The sequence below is a fragment of the Diuraphis noxia genome, unplaced genomic scaffold (assembly GCF_037042655.1).
Source record: "Diuraphis noxia isolate RWA-SAM2 unplaced genomic scaffold, SU_Dnox_SAM2 contig0001, whole genome shotgun sequence".
Lineage (NCBI taxonomy): Eukaryota > Metazoa > Arthropoda > Insecta > Hemiptera > Aphididae > Diuraphis > Diuraphis noxia.
In genome coordinates this window covers 30,315,584-30,343,336 of record NW_028301711.1, presented here as the reverse complement: position 1 = coordinate 30,343,336, position 27,753 = coordinate 30,315,584, and the positions used below count along the sequence as shown (strand labels likewise).

Sequence of the window (27,753 nt, the reverse complement as noted above, 5' to 3'; positions counted from 1 at the left end):
TTTCTAACTTATATTTTCTCGTTGTACATTATTAGTACCTAAATTCTGTTTACCCAATACCTGCCTATAATACTTATATAAATTTATATTACAAATTATAATGTATGCATTTTGAAGTTGATAAGTGTAAAAGTTTTAAATACAAAAATCAAACCATCTTAAATTTTTTTTCTACAAATATACAATATAATGTACAATATCACAGATCACTATATGTATAATGAATAATAATACTACTCCTCTTCTCAAAAAGGAGACATGTGCGGTTCTGGAGTGGGACCAGGTTGGACACTGGATGACATAATCGGATAAAATAGAGCCACACAATTTTTGTTTAGCACTATTTATGAATCATAGTATCATACTGTTAATTATGTAAGTCATAGTTAACCACTTGACCACTGGCGCTCTAGCTCCACTTAAGAAGTTTTTTTTATCTTATTAAAATTCTTTCTTTTATTTGGAAATTTTATGTCATAAATTTAAGTTTATAATCACAAATACTTATAATATATATATCACTTATGAATTTATGATGTATTGTGTGGTTGTGTCATTGTGTACAATGTACATACTATGTAGTATATTTTGCAATTTTATATTTATATTTATTTCATTGTACGTCAGTTTTAAAATATAAAATATAAATTGAATTAACTAGTAACAAAAAAAGTAATTAGCAAGGTATAACTTTTAATTCTACAACCTTCCCATATTTTTTAAGAGTCAAGAATAGTGTTTGCCTCTAAAAAAAATCGCCCAATCGCGACAATATACATGTGGGGTATAACGTTATATTAACACTATATAGGTACCTACAGGCTACAATATAATATCGTATATATAAGATAAAGACTAAAGGTACAACTTTACTGGTACAAGTATATAATATGTGTGATATGATTAATATTAGATTATAAGGTACCTATATTTTACTACCTAGTACCTACCTATTATACTTAGGAAATAGGAATATATGATTTGAATGATTTGATGGCGATTGATATAGTTCAAAATTGCTCCGATTAGAATATCATCAATGCCTATCATACATACATATTTGACCTACATACAAAGTGATTCATATTACATACTCACATTGTGTCCAGTGACCATACTAACCTATTTTACTATAAATTGTTAGCTACAAATGCACAAATACAAATTACTTTTTTTTCTAACTCTGAAGTAGGTACTAAGGTACTAGATAGGTTTGTAGGTTTATATATAAAGTAAAATTGGAATCAGAAGTTTCTGAATAATTAAGCTTTATGAGCTAAAGATACACACCCCATGAAATATATTTTAATAGGTTTGTAGTTGTGAGAGCCAAAACGATTTAGTAATGTAGGTATACCGTATACTCAAAGTAGCCTTTAACACTATAGTACCTAAAGGCTAAAGGTAATTAATATTGACAAATTATTACTAAATATTCAGTTTATTTACATTTTACAAAATGTTATTACATAAAAAATACCTTTTTATACACTTATATTTATATATTTTATGATAAAAAAAATATGTAGGTACCTACCTATATTATATTAAGGAGGTGCCTAATCTACTAAATTGTAGACTACTATTATTTAGTTCGAAATATTGGATGGTAATTAAATTCCTGTAGTTCAATTTCAATATTATTATCATTATTTATTGCCACCTGCTGGTTAGTTGTTTCGAAATGTGTTTGTATAGTTTCATGTTTTTTCCAGCTTATAGTGTAACGAAATTGTCGTGAAAACGATCTAAGCATCTGAAAAAAAATTAACTAAACATAACCAAAAGAAATATAGCTATATATTTTAAAATATAAGGTATGTGTTATAAATACGCTTATGAATTAACATTGTTTTTATTCCAAAATTAAATTATATATCAAAATTAATATTATAATAACCGACAACCGTAGTCCTTATGCATAGGTACAAGTATAACTTAACATTAATGTCATACAAATTACAAATAATAAGTTTATTTTTTATTAGATTTTATATTATATTATAATGATGAAACAGAATACTTAGTGATAAAAATAATTTATTTACCAAGGCAAAAATATTAATTAGATGACATTAAGACATTATCAACTAGGCATTGAGTATCATTATAGGTATAAATAAATAAAAATTATCCGAATTACCATTCAATGATTAATGACATTTCCAACTGATTGTGTGTTAACTGTACGTACTTTTGAACAACAACCAAATGTTGCAAAGCATAAAATAATGATATGTGGAAAAGCTAACATCATCCAATAAATAAAAAAATTTATTGGTCGTGAAAAATCACCAATCATGTGTTTAAATAAATTGCTAACTGGAAGCAGAAGTATTATAATGGTCAACCCTTGAAAAAGTAAAAATGTAAAACCAATCCATGTCACTTTTTCACAATGTTCCAGTATTTCCTAAAAGAACATGCAATTTTAATTAACATTTTTTTTTTCTTAGGTGTATTTGTGTTGCCACTGTTGTAAATCAAAATAATTCCTAAAAACATATAAAAAATACCTAATGGATTTTTAATGATAAATAAATTGAACAGGTACTAACCTACCAACTAATTTAAAAAAAATTATTTAAATGATGACTACCTATTTATCTGGTAAGTAGGTAATAAATAATAAAACATAAAAGTTTACTTTTAATCACCATAATGATAGTTTTAATTAATTGTTCATCAAGATTATGTATATCTAATGTGTAGTGTCTATGCTCTAACTAAAACATTATTATCCATAGACCTTATATGTATAAGGTCTATGTTATTATCAAAGAAGGTATTATCAAACTTATCAAAAAAAAAAAAAAAAACACTTTATAATTACTGAATTAGATAATATATTTAACTTGAAAGTCAAAGGATTAATTATTTTTTGAACCTAAAAATAAAAAATACCTATTACCTTTATCTGAAAATATTTATTACTTACCTAACAATTATATTTCTTACTATATATATATAATATTTAGGTAATTTAAATGTATATATACTATATAGGTATTCAAATTGATAATCATACTTCATACTATACAGAGTGTCAAACTTTAAGCCCATAAAGGTAACATGGAATATGCTTAACACATGACCCTGAATTTTTATTCTGAGTTATTTTACTGCATAAATATTGGCTTAATATATTAAACAAATTTTTGAAAAATATGAATTTAAAAAAAAATACAGGACATAAGCAACAAAACAATTTTTTTAATTGTACTTCCCTCCTTTGAATTTAAATTACTTATATTTTTTTAAGCGACTGACAAATGCATTTTTTTATATTTTAAAAATGTATTTACCGAAAGTGAATTAAAGTTTCAATTTATACATCTTGTAATAATCATGTATTCATATTTTTTAAGTCTATCAGTAATATCTATAGTAGGTATATAGGACATAGGTAATAGGTATACAATTCTACAATGTTCTGTATGTAAAATTTCATAAGTTATTTTGTTTGAAAACTCAGGTGTGGTGTCATAAGTAAGCCAAATTTACATTATTATTTGTAGGTATACCAGGTATGTTGTATCAAACTTAAATATGTAAACTGTAGTGTGTGGTACGTGGACACATGATATACTATATTGTTAATATTATAAAAACAAATACAAAATGGATAAATCTGAACTTTAAATCATCTGTCAATAAGTCAATTTCAAGATAGAAAAAATTATTTTTTAAACATTAATAAAATTTAATAGCTTAAAAAATTGATATTATTCGAATATCAGGGTACAATTCAAAAAAAATTAATAGTTTATTCTGTGTGTTACTAGGTACTCGCATTTATATTATTATAACAAATTTATATTGTTATTACATAATATTACTGCAGTGTTAATATATTATTTTATTATTATTATATTAATTTACATATTACTGTAAAAATTGAAACTATGTAGCAAGTGACATTTTACTATGATTGACTCATAGTTTATTATTATTTAAGTATTGACTTCAGGAGTTTTAATTTGAGTTTAATATCGCACAATCAATAAACCAGCCAAAAAGGTAGGTACCTATGTAATAAAATTGTTCCTACTTAATACTGCAACTGTCTATGACTGGTGGACACGAAATTAATAAGGTGTGATAGCTTGAATAAATGCATGACTAATAGATGTGTAAGTGCCCATTCAAAATTTTATTGTGCAACTCGAGATGCCACTACTAGTAGCCAAGCCTGCACAAATAAATAATTTATTAATAAAATTAATAAAATTAATATACTAATAATTAATGTACTAAGTACCTATGATGTACTAACACTGCAGTAATATGTAATAATAATATAAATTTGTTGTAATAATATAGGTATACAGCACTACAGCAGTAATATAAAAAATGTATGTATCTAATATACCTACTAGTCATTTATGTAGTACCTAAATATACTTCAACAATAATAATTATTAATACAACATTTTGGACTTTTTCTAACACTGATTATTTATCCTAAGATTTACCTAATTCCATCTGTAGTCCGAACTACAAAAATCATTCGGCCATTCGGGGTTTAACCAAATAATTTTGTGTTTCCTATGATTAACCAAAATCAATTGGTAAATGTCCAAATTTCGGACATTTACCAACAGTAGTCGCTAAATCCTAGGTTTAACCGGTATTCGTACTTTAACCGTAACATATACATTGTAACTTTTATAATGAGAGTCTTACTTCAAATGGATCACCCCGTATGTATATATATATATTTTTTTTAAGTACCTAGTTAATAGTAATAATGGACCTCTGTTATAATAACCTATAACCTATAGGTAATCTAACAAAATAATTTTTTAAAACATATTTTTTTTTCAATTTATAACTATCAATCTGATATTTATATAGGTATATTATACTATTATTACCTACACTTAAAAAAAATAATTGCTCAAGAAAGATTTACTTTGAGTAAATGAAAATAGTTAAAAAAATCAAAAAAAGTTATCATAATATAATGCATATAATAATATGCCTACTGATTATTAACACGTAACTTTTTATTATTTCATTCTATATTTATATTTACAACCTTGACATAACAAATATAATGTTTGATATACCGAGATAATTTGAATGCATAAATAAATGTTACACACTTACCACTTGAACGTACAAACATTTGATGATCGTGATAATCATAATAACGGGGAGCGTAGAAATTAATTCCACTATCCAAGCACACGTAAAATACCATGGGTCTAAGAAACTGTCACCCAAAATTACGATGCACACAAAATATTGAAATGTGCCAAACAACAGCCAACCAAATGGTATACCAATTAAATACGACAAATGCATTGTGGATTGTTTGCTATACCACACGGTATATTGCTATAGGTACAGTAAAATCCATATAATATAGCATATAATTAATTATTTTTCAGTAATATTTTATATTAAGATAAGATTATACGTGAATATCAAAATAATCAGTAATTTACTAATTTATATTTTAAATTAGGTATATGAACTATGTATTACAAATGTATAAAATGTATTAAATATAAACACAATACGCAATATGGTACGGCCTCACGGGAAAATTATAAGGATTTTGGCCATTCACGATTCACAATGGTTAATCTATTTGGGAATATTTTTAAACTAAAAATGATAATTTTAAAACTTCATTGTTTTTTGTAATGCCCGGAATAGTGTTTATATTTTATGATTGTAAGAAAGCAAGGTACCATCAATTGAATCAAATTAAAATTGTTTTGGTTGAACATTCAACGTTGAATATTATTAATACTGAGGAACATTTCAAATTTGAGTGACCAAGGGTATGACAATTGTACATGACGGGATAGGTACTTTAATACCGGGATGTAGCGATATAGGTATTTATTATATGGCCACTGCGCCACAAATCACTATATAAAATATTGATATAAAATTAAATTCAATTGGGAATTATAAAAACTATTTTATTTTTTGTAATTAATGGTATTTTAGCAACCTGTATTAGCATACCCAAACAAATAATATTCGTTTTTCACTTAGATCATATACTATCTATATATAGATTCTATATGATCTAAGATTTTTCATCAGCTTATCTTTAAAATGTGTTAAAGAAATGTTTTCGAGGTGCACTTAACCAAACATTTGTTAAATGTTCCTGCATATATACGAGCGCTGAAAAATTGCTTTTTATTAATCTAGAAAGATTTCGAAATTTAATATTTTATACTATGAATAACTGTTAGAATTCAAATTTTTAAGAGTAGGAGACTTGACATTTTACTTAATATACGTATAAAAGTACTACTTTTAGTCTGTGGTTTGATGAGACACGGAAACGCACTGACCGTACGTAACGTACCGACTGTAATTGTTAGTTCCCGCCGTTCCCGGATGGATGATCATCCGATATGTTTAGCAACATATCCTTACCACACATACACAAACACATGTACAATCCTACCAACTTAAAACCTACAAATAAAATATACAAAAAAATAACCCCTGCCATACCACCCCACATCTGATGACCAGCAGTGATGATGTTGCGGATTCCTCCTCATAAAAAAAGAACTATTGTCATCCTGACTGACTGATCTTTCAACATCACCTAATTGTAGGAAGTTCGTACATATTTTATAATTAAGAGACAATTTAAATAAAACATGATCAATATGACAAAATGACTTATTGACATTGCATCGTGATGTTTCGTATGAAGCCTAAAACAAAACATAGGTATTAGGTATACATGAAACAATCACCTAAAACTATACGTTAGCCATTAGATAACGTAAAATGTGTATTGATTTGCCTGAATTTTTAAAAGTTTTATTTTATTAATTATTTAGGAGATATTACGTCCATTAAAACCTAATAGCATGATATTTGTTTTACATATTACATTTACATATCATACATATGTTTAACTCTATGTATAATAATATTGTATTTTTGCAGTCCTGTATAAAGTATATTTAAGTAAAAGTACCTATTAAAATACTTTTTTAGTACCTAGGTATTAAATAACTTTTTAAATACTTTCAGCGTAATGTATTTTTAATGGTATTTTAAATACTTTTTTTGTATTAAATACTTGAAATTTTTTTCGATTAATTTATTTGTATTCAAAATATTTGGTTGGAACAATATTATTGCCAAGTCGCCCAAGTGCCAACTATATAATAATTGAATAATAGTTTTATTTAATATTCTGTATTTCTATGTTAGCCGAATCTCGAAGGTGTCTAAAAATAGATATTCAATAATATTTTCTTTTGTATTAGGTTATAGATAGGTAGCTGTTGATCTGTGATAATATCAGATACTATGTCTGCCCTTAAGGCCTTAATCCCTTAATGGTTATGCGGGATAACAGGAATAATATAGATTGTTCCACTACATAAGCTTGCAAAGTTTTATTTGTTAATTTAATGACATGTGTAATGTGTAGTATACATATAATAGTAGTTGGTAAGTGATGAGTAGTTTGTAAATGTGTGCAATGTGTCTGTTTGTTGAAAGTGTAATTTTAAGGTTTACAGTGAAGTAATCACATAAATAAAAATTAATTATTTACATTAAGTTTTAATATGGGTAATTCTAGCCATAATACTAAATTTTGAAAACATTATGTTTTTAAAATGTAATTAATATGTGTCTAAAATACCTACGTTGATTAGAACCTACTTTAAAAACCAAAAGTACTATACAATTTAAGTATTTGAGTAGTATCTTACATACTTGAGTATTTACTCAAATACTTTTTAAAAGTATTCTTTACACTTTACAGGTCTGAAATTTTGTAATATAATTTAGTACCTAAACGTAATCTAGAAAATATTACAGTATAAAAGTATATACTGTATAACAATAACACTTACATGTATCATTCCTCGATTGGCCGCCACATTTCTCAATAAAACATTTTCTTCTAACCGCAGAGGAACTGATGAACATTCACACATTTCCATATCTGCTACTTCGGCATTATCTTTCCTATAATCTGTTGTACTGCATTGGTTAACATTTAAAGTAAAAGATTTTGGTTTTCCGGTTTCCAATAAATTATCTTTTGAGTGATTTTTGGTTGCTGGCATTTTAACTTAAAAAAAATTTTGGAAAAAAAAATTATTGATCATCTTCAATAGATTCCTATGAAATTATATAAATATATATATTTAAGTACATTTATAAATTTATTTATACATTATATTTAATATAATATTTTGTTTAATACTTGAATGCATTTAAGCATCAATGACCATCAATGTGGCAATGTATGAATAATGATTGTATAATGTCAAACTGGTTTTTTTCATTGATATTATCGATATAGTTTTTTACAATGTGTTATATTTAAATTAAATTTGTTGTAAAAACCATATAATCTAACATCATACAAAACTTAGTTATATCTATATTATGGACACCTAGGTAGGTACATTACATAATTAATAAGTAAGAATTATTTTAGTTTAGATATGTCTAAATTATATCTAATTATAATTATACCTAGGAACTTAGTTGTTCAGTAATTACCTCAGAATTTATTGACACTGGCACACTTATATTATGAGGATTGAGGATTATGTACAAAACAGATTACAGACTATATGACCATCATTGAAATAATAGCTAGAGTACTGGACAACAGTTAACGTCTACGTCAACTGCTATATCTGCATATTATAAATTATTGTCCATTGAGCATTTGAGCTATAATATGCCATTAAAATGTCAAAAATACCTTTATTATTATTTATTATGCAATATTGAATAATATGTTTATTGTTGTTAGGTAGTCATTTTTCTATCTAACATAAACATTGCAGGAACTAATAATATATTTATGTTTAATTAGTTGGTAGGTACTTACGTAAATGTGAAATTTATCAAAGTATTACAATGGCACTTATGCACACAATATAAAGTTCACTTAAAATGTATTTACATTTGCATGATATACTTAAATAAAACATTAAGTAATAAATAATTTCAATCTGTAGCCTTTGTGCAGAGCTAGAAGTGGTAATTATTAATAATTAGAGAACCTCAATCCAACAATTTAAACACTGCATTTCAAGTGAAAAATTATTTAACACAAATCCATGGAGTTGATTTTTATTCCTAAATTTTGAATACTGCATTTCAGCTTAATTATAGCAGTTTAGCTTTATTATATTTCAAATATAGTATATTGTAAATTTGTAACCATGTAATATGTAAGTAAATATTGATTTTTATCAACCTTAATTTTCAAAATTACATTTAATAAATGCCTTCATTCAGTTTCTTAAAAATAAATTTTTTGATATTATTATAATTCTCATGTTTATGGCGATAATATCTACATATTCCAGAGTTTCAGTAGAAAATCAAAAAAATCAGGGAAGTGGATGTCCCAATTGTCGCTCTGATGTACAATTGGTTACTAGTGGGTCGCTAAAATAGATAGTATTAAATTTGAATTCATTGATATTACATATATCATTGTACACAAAAAACGATTCTGAGTGAACTTTACTGTGAAGACGGTTTGTCATTATCAGTCTAGGATATTTTAACTGAATAATTTGCAACTATAACCCATAGATCCCGCAGCAGTTATTGTAAGTAACTAAGCAATAAGCATAGCAAAATGCAAAATACTATTATTATCTACCACGATTTAAGATAGTATATATATATACATACTATCTTAAATCGTGTTATCTACAGACTACAGTGCCCTAGCAGCAGCTATCGGAACCGGCTGATAGTGTTATCATTTTAATCATGTAGAATTAAGATGATAAAAGCAGTTTAAAATAATAATCTAAGCTGAACGAAAAGCAAGTAACAGTCGCCTCTGAAAGTCTGAATTGTTGAACGTAGGACGTGGGTAATACATTACACACTAAACCAACCGTACCTAGATTGATTTTTTGTCGATCCATTATGTGTGAGCTGTAGTCCATTCAAATCTTCTAAAACATCACTATGGGTACCATTAGTGGTATTACGTTGATTATTTTATTTGCTGTTTTAAAATTCCATGGATTACATTCCGTTGACACAACAATTTGGGGCCCAGGTCTCGATCCATCAATTGTTTTGCCCGCTCGATACTTTTACGTTCAGTATGACCAGCATAAGTAAGTCATTTTATACAAAATTTTATCCAAATTAAATACCTAGATATCTATATGAAGTCATAACACAACAAACTCAATATTCATTAACTTCTGTAATTTAGTAAATTAATTATATTAGCAATACAATATCAGGGATATTATTTATTCCAATCGGAGTAACTGGCTCTAGGGGAATTGTTTTCTCTCAAAACTCCACTAGGTAAGTCATCTTAAATTAGCACCTTGTCGTTTAGACTATTTGTGCCTATTTTTTAAAAATTAAGAGAGACTGTAGGGCATTAGGATCAGGATATTATGTTTATTCATTAAAAATAATGTTTCATGTTAAAAATACAGTAAGTACTTACATTATATAATATTAGTTTAGTACTATTAAAAATGTTTCAGATTTAATATTGAAGAATTTAATGTGTTGATAAGTGGTAAAACAAAATATGGTAATACTTGTCGTATTTGGACAAATATCTTGGATAGAAAAGATGCATCATTTATAGTGCGGTACAAATTGTATGAAGTTTGCTATGAATTCAAGATATTGGTTGAAAATAAAAAATCATTAAAAATTTACTGGAATTATTTTAATAAAGGTAATTTAAATTAATTTCTGATATCTAACATAAATTTTTTTTACAACAAATATACATTAACAGATATGTTATTCAGGTCACATAACTATTGGCTTCTAGTATATGAATAAAATAAATTATAAAATGTAAAATAAATTATCTTCTTGAAAATTAAGACATTAACAAATTCATAGGCGAAACTATACGGGTCAGGCCACTAAGGCCTAACCTGACCTAATACTAACTGAATAATATACTGACATAATAAAATTTAAAATTTAAATAAAAAACTTATTTTATAATTTTTTTTCATATTTTTCATTTGGTCTAATACAATTTTCTAGTTTCGCCTATGAACAAATTATTACTTTGTTTAAAAAGTTTATTACTATGATCAGAGGTCAAAGCATATTTATTAAGGTGTCACTGGACTTCTTCATCACGTCATCCAGTTTTTATTTTAGTCCCACTCCAAATTTACCCATTGTTTTTAATTTTATAAATAGTAAATTTTATTTTTAATAAAAATCATAACTTTATGGAAAATCAAACAGTAATATTTAAGTATTTTTAAAATAGACATGTTTTTAATAATATTGTGATATAATACAGGGCCAATTTATCCAGATGAATGTGACTGCTCAAAAGTATCTATAGATACTTGGCTATCAAATACTAAATGTAGAACTGATATTGAACAAATTAATAATGATCTCAATCAATTTAAGAATGTAAATTTTAAGACGGTATTTGGGAAAATGGCTAAATTTTATAGTCAACACCCACACAGCACAAGTGTTTGTCATTACGTTGTTAAGAATAGTTTAGTAAGTACTTATCAGATTGAAGAATTAATTTACAATGTATTAATTACTACCTTTAAAATTATATTCCTAGATATTCCGAAAATGCTATGGAGAATATACAGGATTTAAGATGTTTATGGATAATCTATTATTGTCATTAAATCGAAAGGTAAAATTTTTTTCATTACCTATTTGAATAAATGTGTTTTATCATTTTAAATTTATATTAAAAACAGGGTTTTTTTTTTAAACTAAATTGTTGCACATATACAACCAGTGTCAATCTGACCATGGCCGCAGGGTGTAAACAGTGTATTTTTATAGATTTATTTAGGGAGTAGGAACCAGTGGCGGTTATAAGGGGGGGGGCGATAGGTGGATCGCCCCCCCTGGTCCGTGTTTTTTTATAATAAATTATAATTGAAATTTTATGGTAAATTATTGAAAGAACTATTAATCATGGTACTATTTTTTTGTGTTTCTAATTTATAGAAATAGTATCAGCAATTTGTAAAGTTGTCTTGCGTAATATAATTAATATACAGTATATTTTTAAATAATTGTAGTACATTTTATTAATTTTTGTTATTTATAGTATATGTACGTACTACCTAGTACCTACGTAATATGTTATTCGGAAAGTTGGGTGCCATTGTTTATATATGTATATTGTATATATATATATATATATGGCTGCTAGGAATAATCCTAATTAATGTAATAGATTTCCCATTCTGATATTACGATAATTTTAAGAGGACGCTACACACCCGTATGTGTTGTCTCCGTCTTACAAGTGCGTAACATTGCAAAAACTGTTTCGCGCGGTAAAGAACCGAGAAAGATACAATTATAACTAAGAAACGATATGTTCACCACATAAAAAGGATAATTTTGACTGTGCAATATGGTTTTTATTTTTTCGATATCATTTATACAAAAAAAAATTCTTATTGTTTTATAATATATTAATTTTGTGTTTTTAAGCATGAATAACTTTTTTGTAGTTCGGATATCAAAAAAATAAAAACGATATTGCACAGACACAATCCTCCTTTTTATGTGGTGAAAATTTCGTTTCTTAGTTATAAGTTATAACTATATCTTTCTCGGTTCTTTCCCGTGTGAAACAGTTTTTGCAATGTTACGCACTTGTAAGACGGAGACAACACATGCGGGTGTAGCGTCCTCTTAATATAAATCTAAAAATATAATAAATGCTATAAACTCACATATATTATTACACGTTTTGCTGAACAAAAAAAAAGACATAATATGCTTGTATTTTAGATTTTTATTATTACAATGGTTGATTAACTGTGCATCTGTGATTATACTTTTTTTTATTTAATTGTAAGTACAAGGTGAACCTATTTTGGATTATTTCAAAATATTGGGGAAAAATTCCAACGACTCATTATTGTCCTATGAATTTTATAATTTTTGCCCCCCCCCCTTAAAAGTCAGTTATAACCGCCACTGGTAGGAACCCTATAAAATACTTACAAAAATATTAAACAATATGTAATTTTTAAGCATAAGGCTGTCCTGAGAAATTCCAGTTTAAAGAAAAGTTGTTTCAACAAAATGTCATGTACATATATTTGGGGGGGGGGGGCTTTTGTGTTTGATTATGGGGCTCCAATTAAAAAAAAACCTGTGGGCCTTTGATATACTATGCTGACACTGTATACAGCAGAGCCTCGATAGTCCGGACGAATTCAGACCGAGCATCATCCAGATTATCGATTTTTCCGGATTACCAGAGGTTTTTCAAAATTACCTACTCAAATTACTAAGATTTTATTTTGAATTTCACTATCTTTATATTTATTGCATTTTAAATTACAAGAATAATAATTAAATTAAATTAAAACTAAACTAATGAATTACAAAAAAAAATGTTTATAATAATATGTAGACCTTAAGTACCTACTGTAGTCGGTAATTCTTTGTCTATAATACTTTTAATTTTAATTTCAAAAGCGAGTTCCCTTAATCAACGTACCAACAAAATATCAGTACTATACATGTTCTATACATCTGCCCATTGCAATACAGTATTCAGTGCATTCACAGCTTTTGAAGGAGAAACTTTGAAAGAAGCATTGATTTATTATGTACCTACATACATGTATTAGTCTTTACTAGGAACAGTAGGTAATAAAAATGACGAAATTGTATTTGTCGATAACAATATTTTATAGATTAATTGGGTTGCAAGAATTCTCGTAAAATTGATTTACGAACAAATGGAATTTTGCCGCCCGTATTACCGCGCTCACCGGATTATCGGGGATCCGGACTATCAAGGCTCTACTGTACTTTAAATGATACAAATGAAAAAATATAAATAATATTAACACTATATTCAAGTAATGTTTGTCACTTTTTAAAAGTAATTATGTTATACTACTACATCTCATAAAATTAAAATGCTACTTTATTCCTTTTTTCAGAAATAGCATAACATTACTTTTTAACTCAAAAGCAATTATAATAATGCTGTTCATTCAAAATATTTAAAACTGTAAAACTATAAATAACATTAAATTACATAATTCATACATGTTATAACATTTTATTTAAATTTTATACATGAATGTGTCTTCAAAATTATTGTGTCTTATTAGTTATTAATTAATTATTGTGATCATTTTTTATTTATGCGAATAGTCTTATTCATATTAAAAGGTGTTCTACTAAAGCACTTGAAAGGAGTAAAGATATTATTATTAATAAAATAATTGGTAGGTAAACCATCTAATGTTATAAAACTGTCTAAACAAAAATTAGTATAAAAGTACTCAATTCCAGTTAATTTACACATTACCTGCCATTTTTGGTTTTAGATAATTTAATTATAAAATAATAAATAAAATATTTTTTTTAATAGGATTTATAAAAATTTACTGAGATTAATAAATAAATTAATAAATTAATAAATATATTAATGTAGCTACTTTTGTTTTATTTTAATAAATAAATAATAAAGGTACCTTAATGCATGGTTCTTAATAAAGTAACTATGTTACTACCAAACACTGTATAAAAGTTTGTATTACTGTGTGGCAGATACCTTTAAAATTATAAGTCAATACTCTAGTAAATCTAATACCTCCTATTATATAATTGCCTTTCCAATTGAAATTAATTGTATCATAAGTTAAATAAAATTAATTATTTATAGGTGTTTTTACCTGATCTGGAATTTTTTGTAAATTTGGGAGACTGGCCTTTATCATCACCTAAAGAACTATTTCCTTTATTTTCTTGGTGTGGATCAAATTATTCCGTTGATATTGTGATGCCTACCTATGATATTACAGAATCTGCTCTAGAAAATATGGGAAGGTAAGTGTCAGCTTTGAATTTTTTTTTATTTTTATTTATTTGTTAATATTTAAATGTATGTTATGTTTTTTCAAGGGTGACCTTAGATATGTTGTCAGTTCAAGGTAACATTGAAAAATCATGGTCACAAAAAATTGAAAAAGGCTTTTGGATGGGTCGTGACTCCAGCAAACATCGGTTAAATCTAGTGGAACTTAGTAAAATGAATCCAGACATGCTCAATGCTTCGATAACAAATTTTTTCTTTTACAAAGAATTGAAAGAAAAATATGGTCCAGGAAAAAAGCCCATTTCTTTTTTTAAATTCTTTGATGTATGATTATAATGACTTATTATATTAAGCTACTACACAAAATCTAATGATTTATTTTATATTTTATTTATTTATTTTTTAGTACAAATACCAATTAAATATTGATGGCACTGTAGCTGCTTATCGGTTTCCATATCTATTAGTAGGTGATTCATTGGTTTTCAAACAAGAATCTGAGTACTATGAGCACTTTTATAATGAACTGATACCATGGGTTCATTATGTCCCAATAAAAAGACATTTAGATGATTTGTTAGATTTGATAGATATTATGATGAGCGATGATAAAACAGCAAGAAAAATATCATTAAATGGTCAAAAATATGCAAGAGAACATTTAGCACCTCATAATATATTGGGATATTATTTACTATTATTTAAAGTAAGTTTGAACAGACATCACATCTGCATGTATTTTCTTCATCTTTCAAACTAACATATGACATAGTAAATTGACCTTCAACAGAAACAATGGTGTATTGTTTGGTTAAATATTAGTGTGAAGTAGTGAATTGAATTATCAAACTTAAAGGTATAAATAGTGTTATGGCTATGTAAAATATTGAAATTTAAAAAATTTAAAAAAATAGTTTAGACACCATTGGTTCTGTTGAATTCCAATTCACTGTGTCATAAAATTATAAAAAGGAGATTACACAGCTAGGTATGTGACATTCTCTTATAAACTTGGAATAATCAAGTATACTTTTTAATTCCTATTCATGTATATTTTAATTTAAGGTTTAAATGTACTATTCAACTATCATCAGGTTCTTTATAGGCTATAATATTCATAATATTTAGTATTTTCAAATTATTTTTCAAGTATAAATAATATTATTTGGGTAAAATAATTTCATTAATGAAGTTCAATGGTGCATTAGTTAATTACTTCAACTATTTGGTATATTATAATAATGTTTTATTAACATGGTGATTAGGTCGGTAATACTGTTTAGGAGACACATAACAAATATCAACATAACTATCCTAATACCCTACTTATATTTTGTTATTGAAGTTTATATTGTCTGTTGTTTTGCTTTAATATCATATTACTAATTTGTGGTGAGAAATGATATCACTATTTTATCAATTACAATTCAATTTTGCATGGATGTAGTTTAAAATATTAAATATTTTATTAATCATATTGAAAATATATTTTTACTTTCTAGAATTATAGCAAATTTTTGACCTCAGTAGAAGTCCGCCCCAATATGGATGCAGTAATAAGTACTCCCAACAGTCCTAATAAAATAACTTGTGAATGTGAACCTGAACCTGAACCATTCATGACAAATATTAAGATGGAGCTTTAAATTCAAGTCATAATTAAAAATTAACTCTTTTACAGTAATAAATGATTGTTGTATTATTATTATTATTTTATCTGTGTTAAAAACAACATTTGGAAATGGGTTATAGTAGAACACTGATCATACAAACTAATTATTGTCAAAGGGTACTTAAATATCCAGATAATTGATCATAGAACATATTCATCAAAATACATACCAAATTATAGAAGCTGCAGCAAATAGCGGTAGAAAATAATCAGTATTCATAAAAATAGTACGGAATAATTTTTATTATATTTTAAACATTATAGTTATATACTACTAAATAGACAGATATTTAATCTATGATTGTGTGGAATGACAAAATACAACTAGGTACAAAAAACCTTTTTATTTATTTTTTACCCGTTAATTGATGTTAAGATAGTTAGCGTTCTACTGTTTATTTGTAGTTTAATGTTTGATGATTGATGCTGTATGAATGTTGCGTATAGATTTATTATATATCTCAATTTATTAATAACCAGTCTCCTACTTTTTATCATATTGAATCTCATTAACTATTTATTCTTGCCTACTTATTGAAAAAGTTTATAATAGCATGTAAGAAATGAAATATAGGTAATTTTTTTTAAATTTTATTATGTATATCATATTATATTTTACTGAATTATTATGTTTACTTAATCAAGCTATACTTAATTTAAAAGCTCTAATTTTAGTTTCATTATTCCAATTTTATGATTTAATTTTGTATTCTTGCCTGCTTAATCATTTAATTAATTATTAAGTAATAATATTTTACTTGTATTTATCCTATATAACTTTTGTATACTAAATGATCTTTGTATACTATATCATACCATGCTATACTCAGGGGTTAAAGTGGGGGGGGACTCAGGAGGACTCAATCTCCTTACCTCTGACGGCGGTTAAAAAGCGTCTCCTTTAACAAATTAGGATTTTATACATCACACATTATACCTCAAATTATATATGGGACGCTTAAAACTTTATGGAGACATTAGTCCCCTCTGGAATTTTTCCCCACTTTAACCTCTGGCTATACTATATTACTAACAAGGCTGGGCATTAAATGTGAAACAATGACAGTTGAGTTACTTTTAACTTAGTTACCTACCTTCTTTTTTAAATAACTGTTCATTTAACCAAGTTATTTTTTATCATGATATATAGTTAAATCATTTTATAGTCATATTATTAAGTTAATTTTTTCCTAAAATGAATCCCATTTGTTTAAAATAAATTTTGTTGTTTAATTTTTTTTTATAATAAAAAGAAATGAATAATTAAAAAGATTATTTATAAATCCTAATTTTAAGTTATGTAATACAAGACTGTAGGTGCTGTGCTTATCTTGAATATGTATATAAAAACAAAAAAATTATACTTCTGTAATAAATTATATCTTGTTCAAATCTCTCAGCAATTATACTACCATATAATATATTAACATATAACTCAGTTTGATGTTTGATTATTCAATTAAAAATAAACAGTCTTAAATTTTAAATAATGTGTTGGAAATACTATTTTGAATTTAAACAATATTGTTATAAAGTTTAAAAGTTAGCATGAGTTGATATTAGTAATTTAATCGTTGTTTGCATAGTTTCGAAAATTGTGAATGTTATTTGTTAAATATGGTTTTATTAGTTATTGCTATATTTTTTTACCAAATATCAAGAAATAATAAAGCTACACCAACTATATTGTGATGTTTGCTTAATATAACATGTTAAACATACCATTGCAATATAATAACTGAAAACCCAAAAAAACAATTATTAAAAATTATTTTTCAAAAATTTAAAATAACCAATTTTTTTCTACTGTTTTAAAACATAAATCTATTAGTGGAAATTTGTTGAATGGAATAGATTAATACTCGTAAAGTAATTCAGACAAAATTTAATACAGTAAATAATAATAATAATAATAATCTTTTAAAAATTCTCAATGAAGAATTAGTTTCATGCAAAATTGAAAATATGCAAAAATAAATTTCAATTTTTATTACATTTTACATTTAATTTTAATTTTGCAGTGATAATTATGTCTTCATCTTCTTAAAATTTTCATAATCAAAAAGTAAGGTGTATGTAAATATAGCAAATATGCAATTCAAAAATATAATTTGTTAAATAGTAATTAAGTTTTTAATCGTTAATACATTGTAAGATAAATGTTATTAAAATTTAATAGTAGATACATTGGTGACATAAATAGGAAAAAAGTACAAATAATTTAATGCAGTATATTAATTGGAAAAGCAGAAAGTTATCATAGTACGTTCAATGTTTATTTCTGTGAAATTATGACGGAGATCTGAAAGAATGTACTTGTGGGATGAAAAACTACGTTCACCATCAACATTTGGTTATTGGAGCATATTTAAAATTGGCTATTATATCCAGTGAATAATTTACAACAGATAAATCGTTGAAATTATTACCAATCGTTCCATCGGTTTAGGAAAGTATATAGAATAATATTTATATTTATTAACTGATCTTTGTGCACTTTGTTGCCCGTTAAAAATACCCACTTTATATGATTCAAAATGTTTGTTTAATTCGAGGTTTATTTCAGAAAAATTTATATGGTAAAAACACTTGATTTAAGTCAAAAGGCTGATTTTTCACAATTCTTTTAAATATCAATATTTTCGTTAGGTAAATTATAGTAATTTGTAGTTATTACATCACATATTATTAAAATAAATACAATAAAAAAAATTATAAGATTTTAACATGCACTTATTTAAAAATGTTCTTATAAAATATTTTTAAAAAACTTTATTATTGTTTGAAATTACAAGGTTTCTAACATAAACTAGATCGTAATTTACTTAACGAAAATATTGATATTTAAAAAAATTGTAAAAAATCAGCCATTTGACTTAAATAAGTGTTTTTGCAATATAAATTTTTCTAAAAATCAGATTTACAAATTGGCTATACTGAATATTTCGAAAAATTTTTTATCAATTTTTAAGTTTTTTATTTTCAGTATTAAAAAATAAAAAATGTATTCTAAAAATGTAGCGCAAGTGTCTATGAATTATATTTAAAAGAAATTTTTTAAAAATATTGATTAGAACAAAAGTTATTTCATTTGTCAGAATGTCAGGTCTTTGTGGGACACCCTGTATAGCATTTAAATTTTATAATGAGGTATCAGGTATGTGCTGAGCTGGCAGAAAAGTAAAATTGCCATAATTACATACCATCAGAGCCCAACTTAGGAATTTTGGGGCCCGGGTCAAATTTTCTAATGGGGCCTCAAAATTAATTATTATCTAAATTCTAAATTATCAACTTAAATTATAAATGCAGTCTTTATTTTATATAGATTTTTTATATTCAATTTATTTTATAAGATTATGAATCAATTATACCATAATAAGCCTATAAGTAATTATTTAATGGCAATTAATATAAATAACAGTATCTAACAACAACAGCAAATTGATCTTTATGTGCTCTATCTGGAGTAGAATCTAATATTAGACCAAAATATTTAGTTTCTTTTAGTAATATTTAGTAACTAAAGGAAAAAATCTAAAAATTGAAATTTTTTCAAAATGAATGCCTCTCCAGAGTGTGTATTTCTAAACGTATGAAGTGGCGCGCTTAGCACGCATAAACGTTTACTTTCAAACAGCGTTACAATATGGTAATACGAAATTGTATGTAGTTGACTTATATATATATATATATTTATAAAACATAATCATGTTTTAGTACATTTATTTTATTCAAATACAAAATATAATATACTCATACAATATACAAATACAGAATATTTTAATAATATTCGTCGGTTTGCGAACAATAATTTTACGTGATAACGTCACAAAAAACATTGATGACAAATTGCATAATGCATAGGTACTCTTACGACGCTGAAGCCCGCAAAAATAAATGATATCCCCAACAAAAACATAACAGTGAAAAAAGGCCAAGTTCCAAACTCCCTCCCAAAAAAGTCGGCCTATCAAAGTAGTGAAATCTACATTGTGGCCAAGTCTGCTATTTTTTTTTTAATTCATAACCTCAATGCACTATTACAATCCTACATTAAAGAGCAACACTTCTCTTTTATTTGTATTGTTTAACACTTGGTCAGTTTATAAAACACCATTATCGAATGTGCTCACTTATGACTTACGAGGGCGATGGGGAGAAGAAGATTCAGAAAAAAGTAAAAGGTTTAGATTTCTTCTCAAAAAAGACAGCGAATCATAGTAAGTAGTGGTATTTACACTGCGGCCAAGTCTAGTTTATTCCTCATTCAGAAACTGACCAAGTCTTAAACAATACAAATAAAAGATAATGTTGCTCTATAATGTAGGGGTGCATTGAGGATTGAGGTTATGAATTAAAAAATAGCAGACTTGGCCACTATGTAGATTTCACTACTTTGATAGGCCGACTTTTTTGGGAGGGAGTTTGGAACTTGGCCTTTTTTCACTGTTATGTTTTTGTTGGGGATACATTTTATCAGTAAATAAATAAAAATAAATTCAAATTACCTATATTAAGATTGTAAATTATAGTTTGTTTTTATTCTTTGTGGTCGAAGAACTTTCTGATATAGTGTATTAATATTGTTGTATTAAAATTGTATATATTATTATAAAGGTTTAATGTGAATAACATACTTTTAAATTTCGTACTACACACAATATTAGAGACTGCTGCTAGCATAACTACAGGAAAGGAATTTAAAATACAGTTTGAGACATAAGAAGTAGGATTTTTAACGTGCTACGAAGTGCACGGGTTCAGCTAGTAAGTTTAGATAATAGCAGTTGGAATATATTAAAAATACATATGCACTTTTTTTTATAACCATTTTAAATTTAAATTTAAAAAAAATGTATTTAATTGAAAATTTGCAAATTCTTTAGTAGTAAAAAATTTATAAACATTTAAATTTTATAGCTAAGAATTGAAAATTTAAAATAAGGTTCTACGTTAGAAGTTAAATCTGCTGAAAAAAATCTAAAATGTATACAAACACAGTTTATTTTTAGATATTATTTTAGGTTCAAATTTGGATGAAATAATTAGATATTTAATAATCAAGAATAAAAATTTTAGTCATATTGTTGTAATTTAAAAATATTATTCGTGGCCTTGTGGGTATACTTGAATTTCTAAAATTTACTTTATATTCTAATATTAATAGTTAATAATAAATTGTATACATATATCTACTATGAATGGCTGAGTGAGTCGGGTACATAATGAATCTGATTTGATTAATTTGGAATTTATTTTATAGGTTTCTTAATTTTTTTTGAAATTATAACAATATAATAAATATAATTAATAAAGTATAACATGTCTTAGACTAACAAACCGTCTCCGATCAGAATCGTTTTTCATATACAATAATATTATATCATTGAATTCAAATTTAATACCATCCATTACAGTAACCCGCTTGTAACCTACTATACAGTAAAGTGACATCCACTTAATTACCTGCTTTTTATAATTGACTGATACATTTTATAGCGATATTAAAAGATTTAATAAATCTATAAAATATATTAATCAATGTTTCTGCCTCGAAATTAAATGTTCTAACAAATTGTATCATACTTATTCAATTACATTGTAAGAAAATTACTTTGATAAGTATTTTAAAATTAAAAACTCCTAATATTTTTATACAGTTAAGGATTTTTTCCACTAATCATCATTCATAAAAATGTATGTATACGCCATTACACCAGTCTTTAAGTTAGGTACGCCTCTGAGTAAATAATAATTGTAACTCAAGTATGTAAGTACTAATAAATAGTTATGGATATTATGATAGTATCCACAAAATTATGTGATATAGTTCATTATAATAAATATACTGGAAATAATTTTCTATAGCTGACGATTCAAAATAAAATAGAAATATTAAGCAAAAAATAAAAAATAAATTACAATTCTATTTTTATATTAAATATTCTGCTGACAGGTGTATATGTACTCTGTTTATTTTAACATTAACCAATCATCTAACATTCAGACATTAATGACTTAATACGTATTATTCATGTATAATATGCTTTGGATATACTTTAACTTATATTATTTAATGTTTAACTATTATTTATTGAATAATTCAATGGGGGCAAAATAATTATAATAATATGGACTTAAGTTAATTTTTACAATTCTAGAGACTCTAAAGACTACAGGTAGAGAAAAATTAGTAGAAAGTATGATGTGAACCGATTCACTTTATTAATCTTGGTACGCATTCATCATAGTGGTTTCAGCAGTTCACCTATTTCAAGTGTTTGTTTTTTTTTTTTAATGCATTTTAGTGGCTGAGTTTCTTCTCTAAGTTAGAAATTGGCTGAGTTGTAACAATTTGATTATGTTAATTGCACAGGTATAATACATTATAAAAAACTGAATAATAAAAATAAAAAATTGCCCGACAACCTCTTTGAAGCCCTCAGCCTTACCTATGATAACACCAACAAAATAATCACATTTTTAAAACAAATTGATATGTATAATCTAATTTAAGAATCTATTTTTATAACTATATTTTACTATGTACTAAATACTTAATTTTGTTACAAGCTAATAACCTTAGCAGTTGAAACTGTACCATGAATAATAAAAAATAAAAACATTGATTTTTTTTGTTCGTAAAATTGTATTCGTCTAACAAATATTGTTCAAACTGTGCGCTATAGTTTTTGTAAATAACATTCAACACAAATTAAAAATTATTAAGTATTTTATAATCTATTATACACCTTAGGACTGCGCTTGAGAGAAAAAAATATACTCAACACGAGGGAGAAGATGAAGGTAAAATATCATGAATAAAGAAATTAATTGTTAGTTTCTATTATCATGACAATGGATAGGATAAATTAGACCAACAATTTTGTGTGGAATCCCTTAATCTATTTTAAACATTGAATGTTTATAGATATGAAAACATTGGTTTAATATCCAATATTTACAAATTTATAAAGCAAGTATTATGATTTGAATTTAAATAAAGTAACTTGCTAAGATTAAAAATAATTATAGGTATATTATAAAAATGTCTAAAATATAGTAGAATTAGTAAACATTTTTTTAAATCACAATATTTGAGAATATAATTAAGATCTGATATGAATAATAAGGTTAAAGGATAATAATATTTTTCAAGAGACTTTAATATATTTTCTAACTTATTAAAAGATATTACATCAACTGGTAAATTAAAATTATCTTTTACGTTTTAAAATAAATATAATGCTGTTATACATATACAAGAAAATGAATAGGCTTGCATTATCTTATTTAATAAAATTGATATACAAGTTTTGTTGAAAAAATGTTAAATATTAATATATATATATTTTATATAATTAGTTAAAATATGGTAAGAATATAAATTGTATTATAATGATTGGTTAATTTAATATTAAACTTGGGATAAAAATTACAAAAATAGTACAAATGTTAAGAAAAAGAAACCATACATTTCTAATTAGTTTAACAAATATTCAAAAAGTGAATTAGTGGTAGCTGACATACTAGGTAGGCTAGATATACTTTTATCATTATTTACTCCAAGCACATTTTTTCCAAACATTTCAAGTTCATGTTTTGGCTGAGCAGTATATTCAAATGGAACATATTCAATATTCCCATTAGACCAACCCTAAAAAATGAATGAATACAAAGATAATAATGGATTTTAAATGAAATAAATTTATATTCATACATACAATTGTTAACAAAGACCCCTTTTCATAAGTTGGTTGAAATGCAATTGCAGAAGGTTCTTCATCAAGCCGCCCTTGAATGATGCAACTAAAAATCAACATAATTAAATATTTAATAAAAAACATTTTAAGAACTAAAATTAAATACTTACAATGGAATACAATCAACAACAGCTTCACTTATAGCAGTTTGAAATACAACTAGAGACCCACTGTTTTTAAAAGTTATAGCTAAACGTTGAGCATTTTGATCCCAGCACATGTCAGAAAGTGTTCCACCGATTCTAAATTTAAAAAAATTTAAGAATTTAAGTTAAATCACATTATTAAGTAACAAACATTGAACACAGAGCTAATATTATCTCTTTACTACATAAAATGCTAAATAAGTGGCATATTATTATTATTCAAACAATCATTTGTTTATAATATCTAACTATCTAGGAGTATAATTATTATAGAAATATATCAGAATCAAAAATCATTTTGTCACTGTAATGGATGTTTTATGTCTAAGATTTTAAAATGTACTTTAATAAGTATTAGCAAAAAAATCAATAATTTTTGTGTTGAGTAATACACTCAAATTATAACACAAAAGTGCGTTCTCTGAATAGACAAAACTTTATAAAATTATTGTTGTTGGAAAACATGTTTCATAAAATAGTTGTGTTCTGGAAATCCAATTTTTTTTTACATATTTTCATGTCGTTTAGATTACTGCGTTCACTAGACTTCTGAAGCTCAACTGTATATTATTTAATACATTACACAAATTATTAATTCACCACTTACACTTTTTCATTTATACATTCACTTTTTATGTCAATTATAGGCCATGCAACTTTTTTGTAATTCATTGATCCATTGAACACATCTGATTTTCGGAAGTCAATAGCATTTATAATTGAACAAGAATCTGTTGCAAATAATAAAATTAAGCTGCAAGGTGACCAACATGCACATTGCACTCTAGACTGGTTATTCAAAGACCACTTATCTGAAGTCCAGTTATCAGTGGACCAAATTCTATTAAATAAAAAAATATAATAATAATAAATTAAATAGTAAAAAGAAAAATTTAATTTAACTAGCAATACCTAAATGTTTCATTAGTTGAACAGGAAAACACTTTAGTATTATCAGGTGACCAATGTACAAAATTTAATGTGCCAGAACTAATGCTGCGCAATGGAACACAGGTTTCTAAAGGATAATTCCAAATATACATTGTTTTAGATGTTACTGCGCTAGATATTAAAAGATCACCCTAAATAAAAAACATTAATTTTTATATTACATTGTTATAATAACTATAATAATAGACAATGTCTTGATAATATAATTGCATTTTAAATATAAATATATATAAATTTTTGAATCCAGAAAAAATATTGTAAGTTGTCGGTTAATCAAAACATAGACATTGGATATTTAATAGGCCATTATATGGTATATAATCGTTTTTATAAAAATTACCATTTTATTCCATGATAACCCAGTAATATATCTATGATCATCTCTGATAAATTTGCTAACATTATTTACAGTTGGTCTTAAATGTATGTCACTAAACTCAATTGTCCAGATGAAAATACCTTTTTCACATCCCACTGCTAAAGTACCAATACTCAAAGGTCTAAAAAGAGAAAAATTAAACATAACACGGTAAAAAAAAAAAATAAAGGTTTATAAGTACCTCCAAGCTAATGATAAAATTGCGCTTTGAGATTTATTTTTTATTTTCGCTTCAGAACCTTTTCGATTATATACATGAACAATATCATGAGAAGAAGCAATCGCAACTTTAGTTATTTGCGGGTGCCATGACATACAACGTACCACACTTGATGACCACAATTTTGTTCGACTTATATCTGTCAACACTAAAGTTTTAGAACCCTAAAACAATAATACAAAATTAAAAAATAATCTTAAATTAATGTTCTGGTTATAAAATTATAACATTTCACATATTTAAAAAAAAATCAGAAACAGAAATTTTATTGAAGTAAAAAAAAATAATATTTTTTATAATATTTAGCTATTATGTATTTATTGGCTATTGCACTTGGATATTTATTATTAAATGCATATTTATGTTATATTCTACAATGATTACAACAATATTGAAAGCAATTCATGCATTATATTAGCATATTTATTTCACTAAAAGTTTCTTCTAAATTTGTGAAGTATTAGGTACCAACTATCAACAATTTATATGATTAGATTATATAAATTTATTGTATTCATTATATTATTAATTACAATAAATCAAATAAATGAAAAAAGGTGTTAAAATTTTAAAAGAAACCTTGCAGTATTTGTGAATCATAAATTAAGTATTTATGCAATATTTACCTTCAAACTTGCGCGAGGAGAAAATTTCATTATTACTCCCAACGGATACATAAGAATTGATAGATTACTTGGATTTCTTTTGAAATATTTTGTTACTTCATCACAAGCAGTCCAAAAGTTTTCTTCAACACTGTAAAAACATAACAAAACTAGATACCTATAAAATTGTTATTACAAAGAACAGTAAAAAACATCATTCAATAACATATAAAATATGTTATTTTTTATTAGTTATCCAAATGGCAAACAAAATACATTATGATAAATTAAAAGCTTTTCTTTCTTTTACTTATTTAAAATATTTAATAATGTACTTACAATTTATTTAGAATTTGTTGAAATGTTGTTAGTCCTGAAGTTGGTAAAAATAAAGGTTCAGGATTTTGATCTCCTTTCAACTGAATCACAATATTAGGGTAATTAATTGCCTATAATATATAAATTAGTTAATGTGGTAGGTACACTGGATAAATAATAACTGATTCCTGAATGACCAACCTCAGGTTTCACTCTTTTGATTACTAATGCCATGGATGCATTCTTATCTGTAATACTGCAATCCCGTAGTTCAGGGAAATCTCTCAAAGAACACATATTAAATCGTATGTTTTCGGTACGTACTATGTGAAATAAATAAATAAATAAAGGATATTAAATTCACAAATTCAGATAGGTACCACCGTTAATTTTTAAGCAACAGCACAACAAACTTACGGTACTGTCATACACGACTCACGAGTTTCCTTATCAAAATTTAAAACAACAGAGAAATATTTTGAACACCAAAAGCAGCTATACAATAACGATGAAAACACGATTCTCTTTATTCACGAAACGTTTAAATCTACGTCTAACACTACAATAGTTTTCTGAGAGTACAGAAATTGTGGTCACTTGTGAATTGTGATTATAGGATTTTAACTGTATTACCACAGAATAGATAAATATTACTGTGACGGTGTGCCTGAAATAATTTAGTTTTTAAACTCGTGAAATCGTAACGACCATGATACAAGTGATCAGCTTATCACAAAAACACGAGTTTTGGTACTGGTGGTTGGCCACAGGCACTCACGGCCTGCCGAGTAAGTTGACGTGCTGACTGCCGATTTCGTTATCATTATGTTCATAAGTCTGATAAGTCATGATGATAATTCATAGAGTAA

General features: G+C 25.9%; 3 protein-coding genes across 5 annotated transcripts; 1 reads left to right on the top strand and 2 right to left on the bottom strand.

Moving 5' to 3' along the window:
• Positions 1 to 1,619: 1,619 nt before the first annotated feature.
• On the bottom strand, positions 1,620 to 9,635 carry LOC107161656 (uncharacterized). 2 transcript variants are annotated; one of them, XM_089215809.1, is made up of 6 exons: positions 8,855 to 9,635; positions 8,518 to 8,694; positions 7,860 to 8,080; positions 5,113 to 5,343; positions 2,144 to 2,413; positions 1,620 to 1,756 (listed from the first exon to the last, which is right to left on the bottom strand). In XM_089215809.1, exons 3-5 carry the CDS (start codon positions 8,073 to 8,075, stop codon positions 2,147 to 2,149), a joined length of 714 nt encoding a protein of 237 aa, XP_089071935.1. In that variant the 5' UTR covers positions 8,076 to 8,080; positions 8,518 to 8,694; positions 8,855 to 9,635; the 3' UTR covers positions 1,620 to 1,756; positions 2,144 to 2,146. The 2 variants fall into 2 exon arrangements, with proteins under 2 accessions (XP_089071935.1, XP_015363637.1); XM_015508151.2 differs by lacking the exon at positions 8,518 to 8,694.
• A 138-nt stretch (positions 9,636 to 9,773) lies between these two features.
• Positions 9,774 to 17,989, top strand: LOC107161650 (protein O-glucosyltransferase 2-like). The gene is made up of 8 exons (XM_089217103.1): positions 9,774 to 10,112; positions 10,500 to 10,699; positions 11,291 to 11,505; positions 11,576 to 11,653; positions 14,675 to 14,838; positions 14,914 to 15,151; positions 15,234 to 15,533; positions 16,330 to 17,989. Exons 1-8 carry the CDS (start codon positions 9,958 to 9,960, stop codon positions 16,471 to 16,473), a joined length of 1,494 nt encoding a protein of 497 aa, XP_089073229.1. The 5' UTR covers positions 9,774 to 9,957; the 3' UTR covers positions 16,474 to 17,989.
• Positions 17,990 to 23,521: 5,532 nt separating this feature from the next.
• On the bottom strand, positions 23,522 to 27,637 carry LOC107161641 (aladin-like). Of its 2 annotated transcripts, XM_089217129.1 has the most exons (11): positions 27,302 to 27,637; positions 27,086 to 27,207; positions 26,906 to 27,015; positions 26,588 to 26,717; positions 25,923 to 26,125; positions 25,703 to 25,862; positions 25,324 to 25,493; positions 25,019 to 25,252; positions 24,376 to 24,507; positions 24,227 to 24,311; positions 23,522 to 24,159 (listed from the first exon to the last, which is right to left on the bottom strand). In XM_089217129.1, the coding sequence occupies exons 2-11, from the start codon at positions 27,179 to 27,181 to the stop codon at positions 23,986 to 23,988; spliced, it is 1,494 nt and encodes a 497-aa protein (XP_089073255.1). In that variant the 5' UTR covers positions 27,182 to 27,207; positions 27,302 to 27,637; the 3' UTR covers positions 23,522 to 23,985. The 2 variants fall into 2 exon arrangements, with proteins under 2 accessions (XP_089073255.1, XP_089073256.1); XM_089217130.1 differs by lacking the exon at positions 27,302 to 27,637 and having other exon boundaries at positions 27,086 to 27,290.
• Between the last annotated feature and the right edge of the window lie 116 nt (positions 27,638 to 27,753).